This window comes from Alternaria hordeiaustralica (genome assembly GCF_023758085.1).
Source record: "Alternaria hordeiaustralica strain BMP 2776 chromosome Unknown scaffold_35, whole genome shotgun sequence".
Lineage (NCBI taxonomy): Eukaryota > Fungi > Ascomycota > Dothideomycetes > Pleosporales > Pleosporaceae > Alternaria > Alternaria hordeiaustralica.
This window is the reverse complement of record NW_026056807.1, coordinates 111,064-130,513: the sequence shown is the minus strand read 5'-3', so window position 1 is coordinate 130,513 and position 19,450 is coordinate 111,064. Positions and strand designations below refer to the sequence as shown.

General features: G+C 37.6%; 3 protein-coding genes across 3 annotated transcripts; 1 reads left to right on the top strand and 2 right to left on the bottom strand.

The window, feature by feature from the left end:
- Positions 1-65: 65 nt before the first annotated feature.
- On the bottom strand, positions 66-1,100 carry J4E84_010023 (uncharacterized protein; the record flags this gene model as incomplete). The annotated part of the gene is made up of 1 exon (XM_049392582.1): positions 66-1,100. The coding sequence occupies one exon, from the start codon at positions 1,098-1,100 to the stop codon at positions 66-68; it is 1,035 nt and encodes a 344-aa protein (XP_049239677.1).
- A 451-nt stretch (positions 1,101-1,551) lies between these two features.
- On the bottom strand, positions 1,552-3,081 carry J4E84_010022 (uncharacterized protein; the record flags this gene model as incomplete). Its single annotated transcript, XM_049392581.1, has 3 exons — positions 1,552-2,190; positions 2,241-2,858; positions 2,911-3,081. The coding sequence occupies 3 exons, from the start codon at positions 3,079-3,081 to the stop codon at positions 1,552-1,554; spliced, it is 1,428 nt and encodes a 475-aa protein (XP_049239676.1).
- A 3,698-nt stretch (positions 3,082-6,779) lies between these two features.
- J4E84_010021 (uncharacterized protein) lies at positions 6,780-7,653 on the top strand (the record flags this gene model as incomplete). Its single annotated transcript, XM_049392580.1, has 3 exons — positions 6,780-7,107; positions 7,169-7,482; positions 7,537-7,653. 3 exons carry the CDS (start codon positions 6,780-6,782, stop codon positions 7,651-7,653), a joined length of 759 nt encoding a protein of 252 aa, XP_049239675.1.
- Between the last annotated feature and the right edge of the window lie 11,797 nt (positions 7,654-19,450).

Here is a 19,450-nt window from a genome sequence, read left to right as displayed (position 1 = left end):
GCAATCGTTCTCCGGCCTGAAACTGGACGCCTTGCCTCGTCTTCTCTTCGGCGTCTCTCCCGCGTTCAATTTCCCTCCCACCGGAGTTCCTCCGCCGTCGACAACTTCATCACCCAGCACGCCATTACCAAATCGCGCCTCTTTGCATCCTTCTCTATTCCATCCGTCATCTCCAGCACAAGTTCCTTTCTACCCTTCTCGAGTCCCATCCCCACCTGCATCAACGACCGAGACGCGTTCGCAGCACCCAGCCCCTCCCTCCCAGTCTCTTCCCTCGCAACAACCACCCCCTCAGCATCCTCCCACACACCCTTCTTGACGCAATACAAAAGATGTTTCTCGGGCTCACATACACCTCTGTAATCGCACACATGATGCCGAGCTTTACATTTGGTAACATGCCAGATACGCGTCCATTGGCCGCCCCACAATGACTCCCCAGACGTCATCTGAATGCTTCCGGGGAGTGTTCCAGTTTTCTTGCCGCGCATCTCGAATTCATCTATGCTATATAGCGTTTCCTCGCTGCTGTAGCGGATCGATTGGTCGCGTGCCGTATGTGTGGTTGGTACTGAACATGACCGCGTTTCGCGTGCATGTACTGCGCGGATATGCAACTTGGATACCGATCCGTCGCGGTCGAAGTCTCGATGCAACTGGTATCGCGGGATGTTCTGCGTCTTGGTGGCGTAAATGAAAGAGCCGTCTAGTCTGAAGGTCTGCGCTTCTCCGATGGGCACAAGGTCGAGTATGGTCTTTTTCGCTTCTACTTGACCCTGGACTTTCGAGCGCGATTCCTCTTTGTATTCTAGAAACGTATGTGCTTTAGCGAGCGGGCGACGAGCTGTAACGTTGGCGCTTAGCAGCTTCGTCTCTGGTGCTGTGGCCGGGCTGCTGCTTGGGCGACTTGATGCCGACCACATGCTAGATGGAGAGATGGCTTCGTCGGAAAGTGCCTCATCACCATGCGTAATTGCACCCGTCAGAACGTCGAATGGGTTCTTCTCTTTCGCATACGTCTTGAAAGTGAAAGAAGAGTCAACGAGTGGGATTAGGTCGTCTTCAGCAGATGCGGTAAACTCAAATGGGCGGCTGAACATCGTTGCGTCTTTTTAAAAGAGATTGAATGATAATCCTACTGTCAAGTATAGGACTGCAGGTCTATATATCTATCCGCAATTTCTCTGAGTGTTCTACGTCGTTGATGTATCAGCCACGATGGGCGTCTAGGTTAGTCGTTGTCGGCATCTCGCATACACCAGCATGCGCTGTATAAGTCGATCGCGCAAGGAGAAGCTGCAGAGTCATCTGGCACTATTCAAGCGATTCGATTGGAAAGGCCGTCGTGTGTGGGCGTGGCGGATTGAGCTCTCAGTAAGCATGTGAATAAGCGCAGATCGCAGGTTGACTACGCGCGGCTACTTGCATACGCATCACAAAGCAGTTCGAAGCCAGATGCAAACGCAAGGCGCATAGCAAATGAATGTATTATTGTATACAGCGAGCGAAGGCAGCGTACGTAGCCAAATATCCTAGTCACACAGCTCAAACTTACAATGGCTGCCCATCCTCTCCCAAAATCGGAGCAAAGAAATTAAACTTGCCAAAAGGATCATACTCTTTCTTCAGCTTCCTCAGCTTCTCCAACCTCCACGGCTCATACCCATACAACTGCTCCGTTGTCTCATCACCCCTCGCATAGTTGATGTAAGACTCATAAGGCTTGTTCGTCCCGTTGATCATCGTGTCGCGGATCTTACCCGCGTAGTCCCACGCGAGTGCATCAAGACTAGCGTTCTTGTCATATGTCATGAACGGGGAGAAGAGGAGCTGACCATCGCGATCGGGGTATGCGGTGCTGTCGCTGGGTATCTCGCCGACGCGGTTGGTGCTGTAGCTTTCGAGGAGGACAGCGGAGTTGCGGAATTCGGCTGGGAAGGTGGTCATGATGTCTATGACTTCGCGAAGGGAAGGTGCGTCGTATGTGTCTGCTGAGACGGGGACGAGGGAGCGGGTGTAGCCTTTGGTGCAAGAGGGGCCGTCGCTGTCGGCGCCGGTGAATCTGCTGACGCCGCCGAGGTCGGTTATGCCTGATTCGGTGTTGATGGGGGACATCGCGACGAAGGGGTCGGTGTATTGGGCTGGGACAGTGTCGGCACCTTGGTAAATTACCCAGATGATGACGATGGGCTGGTGATGTTAGCAGTTGGACGGTGTTGAGGCAATGGATATAGACTTACGTTCACTGGGTCTACCTCTGGATCGAAAGAAAAGACGACATAGTGTTCCAAGCTCACCGACCTGTTAGCAGCAGTCATCCAAGTATTCGCGACTGCGACAACGTCTTCCATCTTGTCGTGCGTAAAGAAGTAGCCGCTGACGGCCCATCCATCCACAACTGGCTTCTTGTCATAGATCTTGATCTCAGCCTGGGTCACTAGACCAAAGTTGTGACCAGCGCCACGTATCGCCCAGAACAGGTCTGGGCTGCTCTCGTTGACGGTGATGGCGGTACCGTTGGCTAGGACCATACGCGCGGAGACGAGCTGATCGGATGCTAGGCCGTAACGTCCTTGGTTCCAGCCATGGCCTCCTCCGAGGATAGGGGAGACGTAGCCTACACAGGCACATGCTGTTGTCATTGTTTGCTTGTCATGGAGCCCCAGGAAGTCAATGACGTCTCCATTGAGGATACCGCCCTGTATCAAAGCAGTGTCGCCATCATCGACGATGAAGATATCGTTCATGCCGCGCATGAAGATTCCAACGGCGTTTGTGATGTTGTTGAGGTATGTTGTCGTCGCATGAGCCCCCGAGATGGCGTGGAAGGGCTTATCGTTGGCATTGGCATAGAGGATCTGGACTGAGGTTAGCTATAGGAAAAGTTTATCATGGTATGAGTTTACTGACAGCCTCCTGAACATCTTCTTCCGTCGCAACCTTTACGATCATATCGTAGTGCGGAGTCTGCCCGGCGCCCCATCGTACAGTGGCATTGGCAAATTCTTCTGAGCCTGGCAAGTAGACTTCCGCAAGCTGACTCAACGAAGACTTGAAAAGCTTGAAAGATGAATCCGACATATTCAAAGAAGCCTGGGCGGTAGCCACGCAGGCCGCTATGGCGGTCGCTGTTGAAAGAGTGTTGCGCAACATTGTTGTGATTCGATCCGATGAACAACAGATGAGGTACGGAATTCCATACTGTAGACTTTGATCTTATAGGACTTCAGATACTGGTAGACTACCGTGAAAATGCGTGAATTGCGCGCCTCACCAACTTGTCGCCGTTGTTAGTTTAAGGAGCGCCCTTGGTCTTTCCCGCTTCTCCACCAATTCCAACATTGTGGAACAAAGGAAATGTAGTTCACTAGCATCCTTGTTCCCGACACAATGGGTCAGGCGTGAGTCGAAGGCAAAGGGTCAGTTCGATAGGGCAATCGTGAAAGCCATCACTCCTTCTGGGCAGGTACCGTGGTAAACTGATTGGTAGCCGCGCGTGAAGCTTACTACGAGATTTTCGGAAGATTCATTGAACTGCTAAGTTCGGCCGAAAAACAAATTGATAAAACAGAACGAATATAGAAGGTATTGCCTACCGGTGTTGGAGGTTGCGCATCGGATAATAATGCGCGCTAGGTTGGGACGCGCGTTAGAAGCAAGCGCGTACACATGCTGGACCACGACGACGAAGTGACTTCGAAGGTTCAATCTGCGTATCAAGGGCCAGAGTCTGACCTACTCGGATCAAGGAACAAATGTGAACTTTGAGTATCGAAGCGCGACCGAATATACTAGACAAGTTCACGACGACGCATCGTAGGTGAGTTGTTCCGCGGTAAGAAAGTTGCTGACACGGGCCTTACTCAGTAGGGTCCTGAAAGACGCGCCCCTTGATGTACCTGTGGCGATTCATGGCTCCAGCGTCGCCGCGGAGAGAAGTGTACGGCACAGGTCCACGAGCTCTACCTGGCGAGCAAGCTTGCTAAGAAGCCCTGGAAATATCCCTTAGATACGTGATTTAGTATGTAGTGACATACGAATTCGTATTCGCATTGGGGCGTGGGGTGAGGGCACAAGCCGACCGACGTTGATGTGTGGTTGGCCTGGAGTGAATGGGATGAAGAGGAGATGTCCAGGTGGTGCCAGGCGCTGTTGCCTTCGGGCGGGGGTAAACTGCGCCGCCCCACTCTGTGGTTGCGACATCCCAGACAGTACCTGCTGGCTACAAGTCGTGTCGCATACATACACCCACGTCCTAATAAGTAAGTAGTTGGTACATAGCTGGCCAGAAAACTCACACCTCTGCCTTAATTTATGTTCAAGACCGCGACACGAATTTTAGCCATCTCTGGGACCACTCCAGGGCTGCGGCTGAGTTGACTGCATCGCGCGAGCGGTGCAGCGCAAAAGGAATGCTTGTTGCAGTCGATTGTTCCCTCCAAGAGGCCTATACATCTGTGCACAGCCGGCGCAGAATGAGGCTGCGAAAAGTAGGTGGCTTTGTGAGCCTACGTGGCGTGGCCCCTCAGCCAGAGGGGCGTATGCATGGAAGGACAACACAGCTGAACCAGTATATTATACTTGCGACTTCTCTCGTTTGTTAGAGTTACAGCTGAAGTATCACCTTCAGATAGTATATATTCACTTCCCACCTTCAGACCTGCGGTCCGATATCATACTATCCTCTTTTCTTCAGCACGGTCGACCAGCACCCTCTCAGCATGTCATCCCACGCATACATGGACGAACATTTGTTCGATCGAGATGTCCTGACGCCCAGCTTGCGTACCCCTCATGTACTCAAAACCGAGCCTCACTCAGGCATACGCCCTGAACAACCAGACAACGGCTGGCTTACGGCATCTTCGGAGCTATGGGACCGGACGGCGAACCATGAAGCGACCTCAGCACGAACCGCGGTGGCTAGTGCTGGGTCGCTCAAGAACTGCTACAACATTCCGAAACCTGATGAAAGCTCTACATCGTATGTTGTTCGAAGCTACGATTCCTTGTACTAATACTGACCCATGTGGGTGGGGGCATGCCGCATCGACTCTTTCTGGTCTTGATCTCATTTCTCTTTTCCTCTGTCTTTCAAATGTTTACAGCCTTGTAGCATTTCCGACGCTACGAGAATCTCTTAGTTCCCATGGATAACGCCTGTCGCAGGCCTACTTCTTTCTTCTTCTTACAGCATAGCGGAGTCCGTTCCCGGATCTTATGAATGAGAGCCCTCTCATTCGGGAAATTCCTCCGCTATGCACCTTCTCTTATGTCTATTGGATAGCAAATTTGTGGTGCGCCTAGCATGTATGCAATACTGTGAACCTTGAACCCAAGTCGCGATCGTGCCCCCATCTAGATTATACAGATCCCTCATCTCATGCCAACATACTGTTGCTCACGGACAAAATATCGTCGATGACTCGGTCTTGTTGCTGCAACCTTATACATACCATGGAGCCTGGACCGGTGTTCCTCACGAACAGACACTCACACACGATCTTCATATTCCTCAGGAATATGGAAAACACTGGAACGTGGAGCAGGCCATGCTAGAAATAGCAGATCTGAACGAAGAAGCTGCGTCTTCCGGATCCAAACATACTGTTCGAGATCGCGGTTACGCAAGCAACGCAGCGATACACAGCACCACAACGCCTACTAGTAACACTAGAGACATCCCCTTCCGAGTCGAGACCAAGAGAGTCTACATCTGCACGCATACTGGCTGCAACAAGAAGTACTCACGCATGCCGGACCTCCGACGCCACTACCGAGGATCTCATCTGGACGATCGTCCATTTCAATGCCGCGCTCTGGGTTGTGAACGGGCTATTCATGGTTTTCCGCGGAGGGACAAGAGAGATGTGCATGAGAAGAAGATGCACATCGACATTGGGGACGGTATCTTGTTGTAAAGGAAGAGATGGGCATGTGCGCGTCAGGGAAGCCTCATTGGAAGGGAAGACGATTCCGTTGGAAGAGAGAAACGCCATGTAAGAGCTGCGAACACTTGCGTCATATGTCGCACAGTCTGGGGCGCCACGTGGGAGATACGCACGAGGAGGTTTCGGGTTACGGCGCAGTCTTGCCATGTCTTGTTTACTACGTGGCGTTCATGCTGTCTAAGCGATCCTGCACAGCTCAAATCGAAAGCATTATCTACTTTCAGCGAGCCAATACATGCTAATCAGCTGGCTAACTTACCTGATTCCTGTCTGCGCGCTTCTGCTTCCGGCCGTGTGATCACCCGTTCGGTCTTCCTGCGTACGACCCATGTCCGACTCCCGGCGCATCGGTGATTCACATGACTCGACCTACCACTGCCTCCGACTCCTTCCAGCGGATCATCATTTAAGATTCGCAGTCTGCCTCGCATTGATTGAGATCAGCTCGCGAACTACACTGATCGTGACTATTGGCAGTAGTCGCGAAATTAGCTTTCGGCAATGCGAACTTCCCCGGCGGTACTGCGGACACACCCTCATGGCCGCAGTCAGGCGGATACGGGCCGCCACGACACCATACTGATTGGGGAAATTCTCACAGCTTTACTTGCCCCGACGGAGTAACCCTTGCTGAAGGGCACATGGTTCAGGGATGCAGGGCAAAACTTTCGTGGCACAGTCCAGGTGTGCTCTGTTTGCGCGTACTCCTTATGCTGACCGCTGTGTTACCTTGCTCTCTTGCTCTGTCAAGTTTCACCTACCTTTCTGCATTCATCCTTCTTGACCACGTCCGCGGAACTGAATTACCAACTCTCGCAAAAAGAAATCATGTCAAGAATTGCTTGTGCCTGGGCGGAGTTAGGCGAGGATGCTAACGATGCCTATCACTGGTACGAAACCACGCATATACCCGACGCCCTGGTGAAGATCAGGTCCACCGCCAGACATGCAGAGCAAGTGGAAGACAGCCCATTCCAGGAAGTACCTGGGATTGATGGCAGGTTCATGACCATTTACGACCTACCAAAACAACCAAGCGCGCAAGACCTGGATGCGCGGATATGCCCTGCGCTGGACAAACTTCCGAATGAGGCGAAGGTAGACACACGGTTCTACACAGAGCATAAGAACTGGTTTGGAGAAGAGTGGCGCGGAGGTATGTTATACTCAAGCTCATGATACAAGGATGCACCATGGAAGCTAACACCTTGCGTCAGATCCCCGCGATGTCCAAATGTGGGTCGTAGTCCTTTGGCAGCCCGCGCCAGAGGTTCACGACGAATTCGTAAAGTGGTTCGGAGAGGAGTTTACGCCCGGTATGCTCGAGAGTCCTGGACTTCTTCGCACGCGCATCTTCAAGCTCGAGCACGCTTCGCTCATCCAGGACGAAAAGTACAAACAAGTAGACAAGGCGTCAGTGTACCAGTACATGACTTTTTGGGAGTTCGATAGCGAGGAACTGCCATGGGAGATCTTGGTATACCTGGGGTCTTCAGAGAGGTGGAGGCATTATGTGGAGGGCGGGCTTCTGGTACGTCGCGTGTCTCCAGTCAAATGAGAGTGCTGATAGCTAACAAAGTCGTAGTCATGGCAGGTCGGACAATTTCTGGTAAATAACATCTATCCCGACATCGAGGACGCGGACTCCCCGGCCGTCATGGGGGCGAAGATCATCGTAACCCCGGTCGCACAGGAGACGTGAACGTTGTCGACACCGAAACTGATGCTAAGTAGGAATATCAGGATTTGGACGACGACATCAGCCAACATAGCGGAAGTGATCAGTTGGACGGAGGAAATGAGGCAATACCCGTAATGAACAGCGGATATGATGATTTGATCGAGGACGTGGATTAATTGGATTGGCTAATATCTTGCCTTCGGTAAACGGCGTTTAATAATACCCCAATTGTTGTTTTCCACTCAGAACTCTCTTTCGGACATCCGTTTTGATGGTCAGACTGACCGTCATATGCCATACCACGCTGCTGCATCATTTCCGAATCATGTCGCCTTTCCAGGCGTGTATGGTGGGGTACCTGGGGTGACACTTGATAGGTACCGATCAGATGGTACACCGGCCTGAGCATGAACTAGTCCAGGTATACCTGAAGTGACTTGTTGTAGGGATTGTCCTGGAGGAAACCGTGGCATTGTTGCCCACGTGGCGCCATTTGTTGACAACACTGGTCTTGAAGGACTCGTGAGAGCTGGTGCTCGCGATCTTGTAAGAATCTCATGTTCACTCTGGTTGAGCACAGTGTGTCCAAGGTCTAATGAAGGTGGGTTTCGAGACAGGCTGTATGCGTTCGCGTTTTGCTGAATTTTGCCTAGCGAAGGATCGGGTACGAGCTGGGATGCGGACTCATGCACGTCTGGCGCAATATGATCGTCTGCCCGACCCGCTCGCAGCCGTCTCCGCGTTTGGACCTGAGAGCTTGCCCCGAAGACCAAGTCGGACGACTCCTGTGGCGTCAGCCCGGGTTGCCTGAATGGGCTTCCAGGCGCCTCTGGTACACCAAATGCGTTTTTCTCTCCGTCGAGTGACTCATATTCTTCCAATTTGGATGTATCCTGTTCGGGGTTGATGACAAGCTTGATGGTATTGTTCGCTGTGGCTGTTCGAGATCTTCTAGAAGCAAGTATTGGTGCTGAGTCCAGGGATGGTCTATCTGATCGATGCTCTGGGATCGGCAGCGCGTCTGAGCAATCTTGGTCTCGACGTGTTCGCACGCTTTTTTCGGCCCGCGAAGTCGGCTCACCAAAGCGGCCTGCTTCCTTCTGTCTGTGGGCTTGTGAGCCTTCACAAGGATTGACATCGCGTGTCCTGCTGCGTGAGCCATTATGCGACTTGCAGAATATATGCTTCCCATTGCCGCCAAATCTGAGATGTCTAGGCACGTCCCATACTTCGTCCGAGCTTGCGCTTAAGACTCTGGCTCGTGACGGCGCAATTCGATTTCCTTCAGAACGACTACCAGAGCCTTCACCGTGAGCCTTGATACCCAGCTTCTCAGCCTTCAGTCGCTCTTTACCCACAGAGTCTGGCATCCGAGGGGAGCGATATTTCTCCGGGTTTGGGGTACGGCCCTTGGTGTAGCGCATAGTGCGTTGTATGCCAGCGAAGCTCTGCCGCTCGTCATCGTCGAGATCGACACCTTCCACATTCTTGTATAGCCTGACTTTACGTCCGCCCTTGCCTGTGCGCTCGCCGCTGACTCGGTAAACGCATGTTCGTCCCTTTCTTCCACTTTGGTGTTTCTTGCGCGCGCAGACGTATCGTGGAGCCGAAGTTTTGGCGTCATCGCTTGTCGTGACCTGAGGTGAGAGCAAAGATTTGACCAGCCCTCTTAATCCGCAACTCGGAAGCAACACGATGACCATCGCGATAAGCCGTAGGCTAGAGGTAACGATAGGGTTGATGGCTGGCCGATCGCCGTGAATGTGGTCTCGAATGTGTACACATCGCGTGCGACAGGTCTCGAGCAGGCGGTAGGGTCGCAGTTGCTTTGAAGCTCTTGGGTAGTGGTTGTCGAAAGGATCTGTATGAGTAACGTTGCCAAGTATGAGACGCGACTGCCGCTTCCAGCAAGTGAAGTCTTATTCGTAGGTTCCTGTATACCGATGTCATTTTCGGACGGTTATCCCTTACCCGCCCATGCATCTTGAGACTTTGGTGCTGCTCCCATCGCAATGAGAATTTCCAATAGACTGCTAAGACCGCGTTGCGACCGGAGAGTAGGTACCTGATCTTCGTAGAGATCAAGGTGCCTGCTGTTAAGGAAGCGACTGCGTTGGAAGACGCCATTGCAGGAACTGTTAATGATGATCAAGTGAAGTCCATGCTACGTCCGAAACTGCCAGCACCTCACCAGGTCCAGGGTTACAATTCAGACTCCGGGGCGCATTAATGGCAGCTTGGACAGGTGTAAATGGCATGCTCGTGGTATCTGTGGTGAGATTGGGGTGAACAGGAGGGTGTTCTACGTCATCGAGATCGCGAACCCCTGATGGGCCCCACTCATCGGATGACTAAGTCGGTCTTAGCCTATTCCGGATGGCATGTTCTCCTTCCGAGAGCAGTGACAGCCAGCGACACTTTTCTCTGTCTTTCGCGCTCGAGCCCGAGGGGTCTTTTCGCGTACTTTGGTTGTATACATTAGAGAAGAAGATATAATTATTTAATTATTTATATATTTCTATATAAATAAAAGACTTATAAATTAGTTAAAAAAGAGTTCTTTAAAGTAGTTAATTAAAAATTTAAGTAAAATTAAAAGCTTAGTATAGTTACTATTTTATAGATAGTATAGTATATACTATAGTACTCTAAATATAAGTCTTATAAATAAAGCTATAGCCTAGTAATAAGTATATTAAAAAGAAACTTTATACTCTAAAAAAATAATATATCTAATAATAAAATATAAAGCTAAAATACTTAATTTAATAATACTTTTATACTTAGCTTTAATATATAGCTAACTTCTTTAATATAGTAAAGTATAAACTAAAGTTTTAAAAGACTAGACTTTTATAAATTTAATATATTATTAAATATAATATAAAGAGTTAAGCTCTATTTTTAAAATACTAAATTACTTTTAATATACTTTAGCTAATAAAGTAAGTACTTTTTTTATATAAATTTTAATAAATAAATACTAATAATATTATAAAAGACTAAAAAGTAGTAGTTTAGTTAAAAGATAAAAGAAATACTTTTCTAAAGCTTATTAATAATCTTATTATAGTATTTTATACTTAAGTTTATAGACTTTATTTAGTAAAAAGATATTAAAAAATATCTAGCTTTCTAGGTTATTTTAGAACTACTAGAAGATTTTAAAATTTTAATATATTTAGTATATATTACTATTAGTACTAATACTTCTATATAAACTAAGAATATATACTTATTTATTAAAGCTAGAGATAATTAATAATTAGAGATAATTAAGTATATTATAATTATTCTACTACTAAAGAAAGTTAGAATAAAATCTCTAGCTATATACCTAAGAGCTAAGTAATTATATATCTATAATTACATAATTATAACTACTCTTTAACTTTAATATACTTTCTAAAGTAGTAAAAGTATTAATCTACTTTACTAAAATTAATTCTATTAAATCTACTATAATTAGTATACTCTAGTAAAGTCTAGGCTTAAGAATCTAAAGTGTAGTAGTAGATTATAGCCTAACTAAGTATTTAATTATACTTAATACTAATAGTAGTAAGCTTTTACTTATTTAAATAAAGTCTATTAGCTTAGAAATTAACTCTATTAGTTTAGAAATTACTTTATAATAGTTTAGAATATAGCTAATAGCTATAGAAATCTAGGTATCTAACTAGTAAGAGATAATTCTAATAGTAAGATCTAGACTTCTAGTCTCTTCTAAGTAAAGTTTATAGTATAATTAAGAAATTAATAAACTACGCTAGCTATCTATATAAGTACGCGCTTAGACTAGAATTAGAGACTTTATAATAATAAGTTCTCTAATTCTTCTCTTCTCTACTATAATTATCTACTTTTATATTATTAAGATACTTATACTAATAAGTTAATAAGCTATCTATTTAATTAACTTTTCTACTTAAGATTTTTAGCTTTTAAGTTTTAGTACTTTTAAGTTCTATACTTAATTCTTTACTTTACTTAATACACTACTCTACTTACTTTTTTATCTTCTCTATTACTATAGTAAGTTCTTACTTTTATATCTAAATTAATAGCTAACTATTATATTTTAGTTTAATAATCTAACTTTTAACTCTAACTCTAGCTATAAGTATTAGTACTTTAGCTTCTACTATAATAGCGTCTTATACTCTAATTATAATACTTCTAGTAGTAGTAATTATAATATATAAACTAGTACTTAGCGTAATAGCGCTTAGTATAATAATACTCTATAGTTAAGTACTTAATCTTCTTACTACGCTTAACTTAAAGACACTACTAATTAAGTTCTACTTTTCTCTTCTAGAATAATAGTAGCTAATAGTCTATTCTTTAGTAGCTTTATATAAGATAATTAGACTACTAATACTTAACTATTTTAGAGCTTTATAAAACCTAATAATTAACTAGATTAAAGCTTTATAGTAACTAGTAACTTTAGTAATAATAACTTTTATAAGAATTATAAGCACTTAGAGTTATATATTAAGTATATCTACTTAGATTATAAAAGCTTTTAGTTTAATAATCTTAATAATAAGAATATCTAAGAGACTATTAAGTCTATTTCTAAAAGTAGTATCTTTATTACTAATAATACTTTCTAAACTTAGAGTTTAAGTCTTTAGAAATCTAACTATATTAAGAACTAAAGCGCTTAAGATTAAGAGAAGTAAGTATCTCTAAGTAAAGATTATAGTTATAGTTACTTTTCTAAGAAGTCTAAGAGTAAGACTTCTAAGCTTAAAATTATCTAGAATTATTAGTATCTATTATATACTAGTTACTTATATAAGTAGATTAAAGTAATACCTAACTATAATACTTTTTAATATCTTTAGTGTAAGCGCTATATCTATTAGTAACTTCTTAATAATATTCTAGAGTCTAACTATTTTAAGTAATTCTACTAAGTTATATATTATTTATTCTATAATTCTTATAATTACTTTCTAGCTAATTAAAATCTATATAATTACTATATAGGTATAGTAGATTACTATAGTACTAAAGTAAGTTTATAATTCTTTTTTTTTTTAGCTTTTTTAATTTTTTACTAACTTAATAATAGCGCTAGAGTACTAAAAACACTTTTAAGTATTATAAGTAGCTTTACTAAGATCTCTACGCTTATAAAAAGTAGAAAAAAGAAGCTAAAAGTAGTTCTAAGATACTAGCTAAATTATTAGATAAAACTTTTAAGTTTTTAGATAAAAAGAGCTTAAAGAGTACTCTATCTATAACTTTTTAAAACTTTAATTAATATAGTACTTATAGTAAGTTTATAATACTAAGTAAGAGAATAAAGAGAATTAATATAATTAGTAGTTAGATACTTTTATTTATAATTTCTACTTATAGTTATCTACTTATAGTCTTTAATCTAATACTATAATACTTAGAATATTATTATTAGAGCTTATTCTAGTAGCTACTACTACTAACTTTCTAGCTATAGGCTTCTTAATTTAGAAATTAGCTACTATAGAATTAGTAGTAGAATTAGTATAGTTATTATTAGTCTTAGTAGTATAACTACTAGTCTTAGTAGTATAATTATTAGTTTTAGCTATTATTATAGTAAAGTGTTAATATAAAGTAGAGTAACAAAACGTAGTTAGTAACTCTATATAGTAATCTTATTATAGGTATATTTTCTAAATACCTTATACTTACTATATATAACTATAGAATTTAATAAAACTTTTTCTTTAATATTTACTATAGATATAGTACTTTAATAATAATAATAATATACTTATAAGAAGTAATAGTAATAGAGGCTTCTCTAGTAGACTTAGAAGTAGACTTAGAGGTAGTAATAGGTAAGCTATAGAGCTATTAAGCTATAGAATTATTAAAATATTCTTAATTCTAGAATTTAATATAGAAATAAGCTTTCTAGAGTATAGATACTAATAGTAATAATAGAAAAAGTAGAAAGTAAAGTAAAAGTTAGAGTGTAGTATAATATAGCCTTTCTCTTAGCTATAAAGCTAGGTAGGTAGAGACGCTATATAGGTAAACTCTAGACCTAGAGTAATATTAAATTATAGTACTATACTACTATAAAATATAAATAATATTTACGTAGATAAACTATAGTATAAAAAATAGTAGCCTAAAGAGAGTTATATAAAGCTTTATATATAGAGAATACTTTTTTTCTTTTTTTTTTTTTTTTTATAACTTTCTATTTTAAAAAACTCTTTATATCTCTAAAAAATCTAAATATCTAGCTAGATACCTAGCTAAATATCTAGATATAACTTCTAAGCTTAATACTAATACTAATATTACTTTAAAGATATTAAACTTTTAGGCTACTTTTCTCTCTATATCTACTACCTAGGTAGGTACTTCTAACTCTTTAATACCTAGCCTAGATAATAGTTATCTAGTACTACTAATAGGCTTAGTCTCTTATAGAGTTAGTATTACTAATACTAATATAATCTTTAATATCTTATAGCTTAGAGGTTAGATATATAATAGTAACTTAGATAATATAATAGTAACTTTCTAAGATATTATTCTTCTAATAGAGTTTAACCTAGAAGATCTAGAACTATATACTTATCTTTATATAGACGTACTTTTTATTATTAAGCTATTCTAGATAAATATGCTATTTATATACTATACTATAAAGAAAAAAAAAGATAAGACTTTTACTTAGAAGAAATTTAAGTATTAGAGAATAGTAGATAGTATATATACTTATACTATAATAGTGCTAGTACTTATAGTAGTAGAAAGGTATATATAGCGTAAAAAACTCTATCTCTAGAGTTTACTCTAGAAGTTAGAAATACTTAGAATTATCTAAAGAAAAAGAGATTAGCTAGTAGTATAAGTATAGTAGTAACTAGACTAGTAAGCTAAGAAATAGTAGTTATTATAGTAAAGTATTAATATAGAGTAGAGTAATAAAACGTAGTTAGTAACTCTATATAGTAATCTTAATATAGGTATATTTTCTAAATACCTTATACTTACTATATATAACTATAGATTTAATAAAACTTTTTCTCTAATATTTACTATAGATATAGTACTTTAATAATAATAATAACATACTTATAGAGAGTAATAGTAATAGAGTCTTCTCTAGTATACTTAGAGGTAGACTTAGAAATAGTAATAGGTAAGCTATAAAGCTATAGAAATATTAAAATATTCTTAAAAGTTAATATAGAAGCTTTCTAAGAGAAAGCTCTTAGTAGAAAGAGTAGAAGTTAGAGCGCAGCGCCTTTCTCTTAGCTATAGAAGTAGATAGATAGAAGTCTAGATAGTATAGATAAACTCTAGGTCTAGAGTAATATTAAATTATAGTACTATACTACTATAAAATGCAAATAATATTTGCGCAGATAAACTATAGTATAGAGAATAGTAGCCTAGAGAGAGTTATATAAACTTTATATATAGAAGATACTTTTTTTTTTTTTTTTTTTATCTATTAACTTTCTATCTTAAAGAACTTTTTATATCTTTTAGAGCTTCTTATATCTCTATAAACTCTAAATATCTAAATACTACTTCTAAATTTAATACTAATACTAATATTACCTTAAAGATATTAAACTCTACTTTTCTCTCTATACCTACTACCTAGGTAGGTACTTCTAACTTTTTAATACCTAGCCTAGATAATAGTTATCTAGTACTACTAATAGGCTTAGTCTCTTATAGTGTTAGCATTACTAATACTAATATAATCTTTAATATCTTACGCCTTAGAGGTTAGATATATAATAGTAACTTAGATAATATAATAGTAACTTTCTAAGATATTATTCTTTTAGTAGAGTTTAATCTAAAAGATCTAGTACTATATACTTATTTTTATATAAACGTACTTTTTATTATTAAGCTATTCTAGATAAATACGCTATTTATATACTATACTATAAAGAAAAAAAAAGATAAGGCCTTTATCTAAGAGAAGTTTAAGCGTTAGAAAATAGTAGATAGTATATATACTTATACTATAATAGAGCTAGTGCTAGTGCTAGTATCTATAGTAGTAGAAAGGTATATATAGCGTAAAGAACTCTATCTCTAGAGTTTACTCTAGAAGTTAGAGACGCTTAGAATTATCTAGAAAAAGAAAGATAAGCTAGAGATATAAGTATAGTAGTAACTAGACTAGTAAGCTAAGAAATAGTAGTTATAGGTACTCTAGAATAATCTAAGCGTTATTACAAAGTATAGAAGATAGTAGTAAAAGCTAGAAACTTATTAGTATAGATAGAGAATAGGTAGATAGATAGATAGGTAAGAGTAAGTATAGATAGTAAGTAGTAGTTACGCAATATAGCTACTAATATAGCTAGCTTATAGATAATTACGTATAGAATATAAGTTAATTATATAAATATTATATAGATATCTTAGGTTAGTTTAGAGGCTTTATACTAGTAGTAGGCTTACTAGATTATCTTTTAGAGTTACGTATTTGTATAAGGCTAGTATTAGTGCTACTAGTTAATAGTCTAGATAGCTATTAGTAATATATAATAAATATAAAATAGTTAGCCTATTATAATTATATATATAATAATTATTATAGGTAGTAGAGGTAGTGTAGATATAAGTATTGTAAGTTATAAATCTAGGCTTGCGTTAGAGATTTTTTAAGTTTACTTTTAAAGTCTAATATAGTAATATATTATTATATAATTATATAATTACGTAATTATATAATTATTTAATTTTAAAAAAAGTACGCTATAGACTCTATCTCTTAGATCTAAGAGAGAAAAATAGTAGTTATAGGCGCTCTAAAATAATCTAAATATTATTATAAAGTATAGAAGGCTATAGTAAGAGCTAGAGACTTATTAGTATAGATAGAAAATAAGTAAGTAGGTAGATAGGCAAGAGTAAATATAGATAGTAAGTAGTAGTTACGTAATATAGCTAATATAGCTAGACTTATAAGTAATTATATATAGAATATAAGTTACTAGTAATTATATAAGTATTATATAAGTATCTTAGATTATCTTAGAGTCTTAGAGGCTTTATACTAGTAATAGACTTACTTAGTTTCTTTTTAGTATTATATAATTATATAAGGCTAGTGCTAGTATTACTAGTTAATAGTCTAGATAGCTATTAGTAATATATAATAATATAAAGTAGTTAGCCTATTATAATTATATATATAGTAACTATTATATTAATAGTAATAGTAGTAGTAGAGGTAGTATAGGTGTAAGTATTATAAGTTACAAATCTAGGCTTACGTTAGAGATTTTTTAAGTTTACTTTTAGAGTCTAATATAGTAACGCGTTATTACGTAATTACGTAATTATATAATTACTTAATTTTAAAAAAAGTATACTATAAACTCTATCTCTTAGGTCTAAAGAGGTAGTTTTAGCTATATAATAATTATTCTTAGTATTATAATTCTTAGCTATATAGTTACTAGTCTAATAGCTCTATATCTAGTATTATAAGTAATAGATTCTACTACTATACTTAGTATTAGCTAGCTAAGGCTAAGTATAAGAAAGCACTACTACGTACTAAGTATAATTAGATATAGCTTAAATTTTATATATAGACTTAAGCTACTAAGACTACTTATCTATAAGCTTAGGTTAAGAATTTTAAAAATAGCTAAAATAGTAAGCTAGCTTTTAATAAGAATAACTATAAGAGTTAAAATTAGAGAAATTAGCACTATAGTAGTTAGTAAGTTAGTAGCTATATAAGTTAGTCTAGTAGAAAAGTTTAGTAATTTATCTACTTTATACTTATATTAATTATTAGTAATTACTTTTTTATAACTAAGTACTATTTAGAGTAACTAAGATTTAGCTTAGATATAATTAATCTTTATAGTAGTAGTCTAAATAAAATTCTCTCTACTTTATCTACTTCTTAAGAATTAGATATTATAAATCTTATAAGTTAAGTAGCTATTTAAACTTCTTAAACTATTATTAAATAAGTAATTTAGTTAATCTATCTATAGATATAATTATAGTTTCTAAATACTTAACCTTAAATAACTCTTTAGTATATTTCTACTATAGCTATATATTCTAGATATTAATATATCTAAGCTAAGTATTAATATACTTATTCTTTCTAATAACTAGCCTAATAGTTTACTAATTATTATACTAGACTATCTAGAGTTCTCTAAAATTAAGTACTAGCTTTTTAAAAAAGCGCCTAAGCGCTATAGCTTTCTTAATAGTATACTTAAAAGTAAGTAGCTCTACTTCTATAGTAGAGATAGTAACTATACTCTATCTTATAGCTTTCTAGAAGATTATACTCTTATATAATATAGTAATATATCTATAAGATAATTAGTAGGTTTCTAGGTTATTAGTAAAGAATATATCTCTAGTAATTATTAGATTAGACTTATTATAGTTACTATACTAGATTATATTAAAGTAAGTATAGTAGAAATATATAATTACTTACTTTATAGCTTTTTTATACTTATTACTTAGGTTTATTAGAAAGTGTAAAAGCTTTAAGATAGTATACACTATATCTAGTTAGAGTATAATTACTATATAAAGTATAAAGCTAACTATTTTCTAGTATCTCTTAATTTTAGACTTAGTTACTTCTTTAGTGTTTTTAATTAGCTTATCTAATAGTAGAGATATTAGAGAGAAAAATCTATCTCTAAGCTTAAATCTCTTAAGTATCTTATCTATATATATATTATAAATAAGTATAATTATCTTTAGATATTAGTCTTTAATTATATAAATATCTAGAAACTACTCTATATCTTTCTAATCTTAAATCTTATACTTACTAAAGATCTTAGCTTATATAGCTATTATATATTACTTTATATTCTTATAATAGAGTAATAAAATATTATTAATATTAAAGAGAATAAAAGTTTTATATTTTTAATTAAAGAAGAGGTAGCGCTCTTCTTAAGAAGCTATTATACTAATAGCTTTTAGCGTTTCTAAGAACTTCTTATACTATAATAGTAGAAAGTTTTATAATCTATAAAGTATATAGTTAAGCTATATATATAATTCTAGCTTTTTAAAGCTATTTAATATCTTATAAATTACTAAGTTCTTTACTATAATCTTTACGTTAAGAAACGCTTCTATAATATTAAACTATTTAATCTCTAGATTACTCTAGGTAGTAATTACTATTATAGTATAGAAGAACTTTATAGTAAGTATTACTATATAAGTAGAGTTAATTAAGTTCTTCTTCTAGAGATTACTATAAACTATAATTTAAGCTTTATATTTAAGAAGATAGCTATTCTAATTATACTTATAAGTCTATACCTATTTTAATAGAAGTAGCTAATCTTAGACTTATAACTTATAGATTTCTATCTAGATTCTCTTCTTACTTAGCTAATTAATTTTTCTTTTAGAGGTATTTTTAAAAAGCGTATATATTAGATACTAGATTAGTTATTTCTATAATCTAAGTAGCTCTTAGAGATTATTATAGTATTAGTAAGTAGTCTTTAGCTTATACTTACTAAGCGTAGTAGCTATAATAATAGAGTTTATAGTTTTATAGCTAGCTTAATTATTCTAGTCTTTTTAAAGACTAGAGAAGTAGATTTTATAAAAGTTAATCTAGGCTTACTTATTAACTAAGCTTATAATTACTATATTTACACTATCTATGCTATTACTCTCTAGTTAATTACTAAGCTAAGTAGACTACTTACTTTTACTCTTAGAGTATCTTAATAGTTAATAGATATTTATAAAAAGAGAGCGCTTAGACTCTTTATCTATAACTTTTCTACTATAGTATATTTTAGAG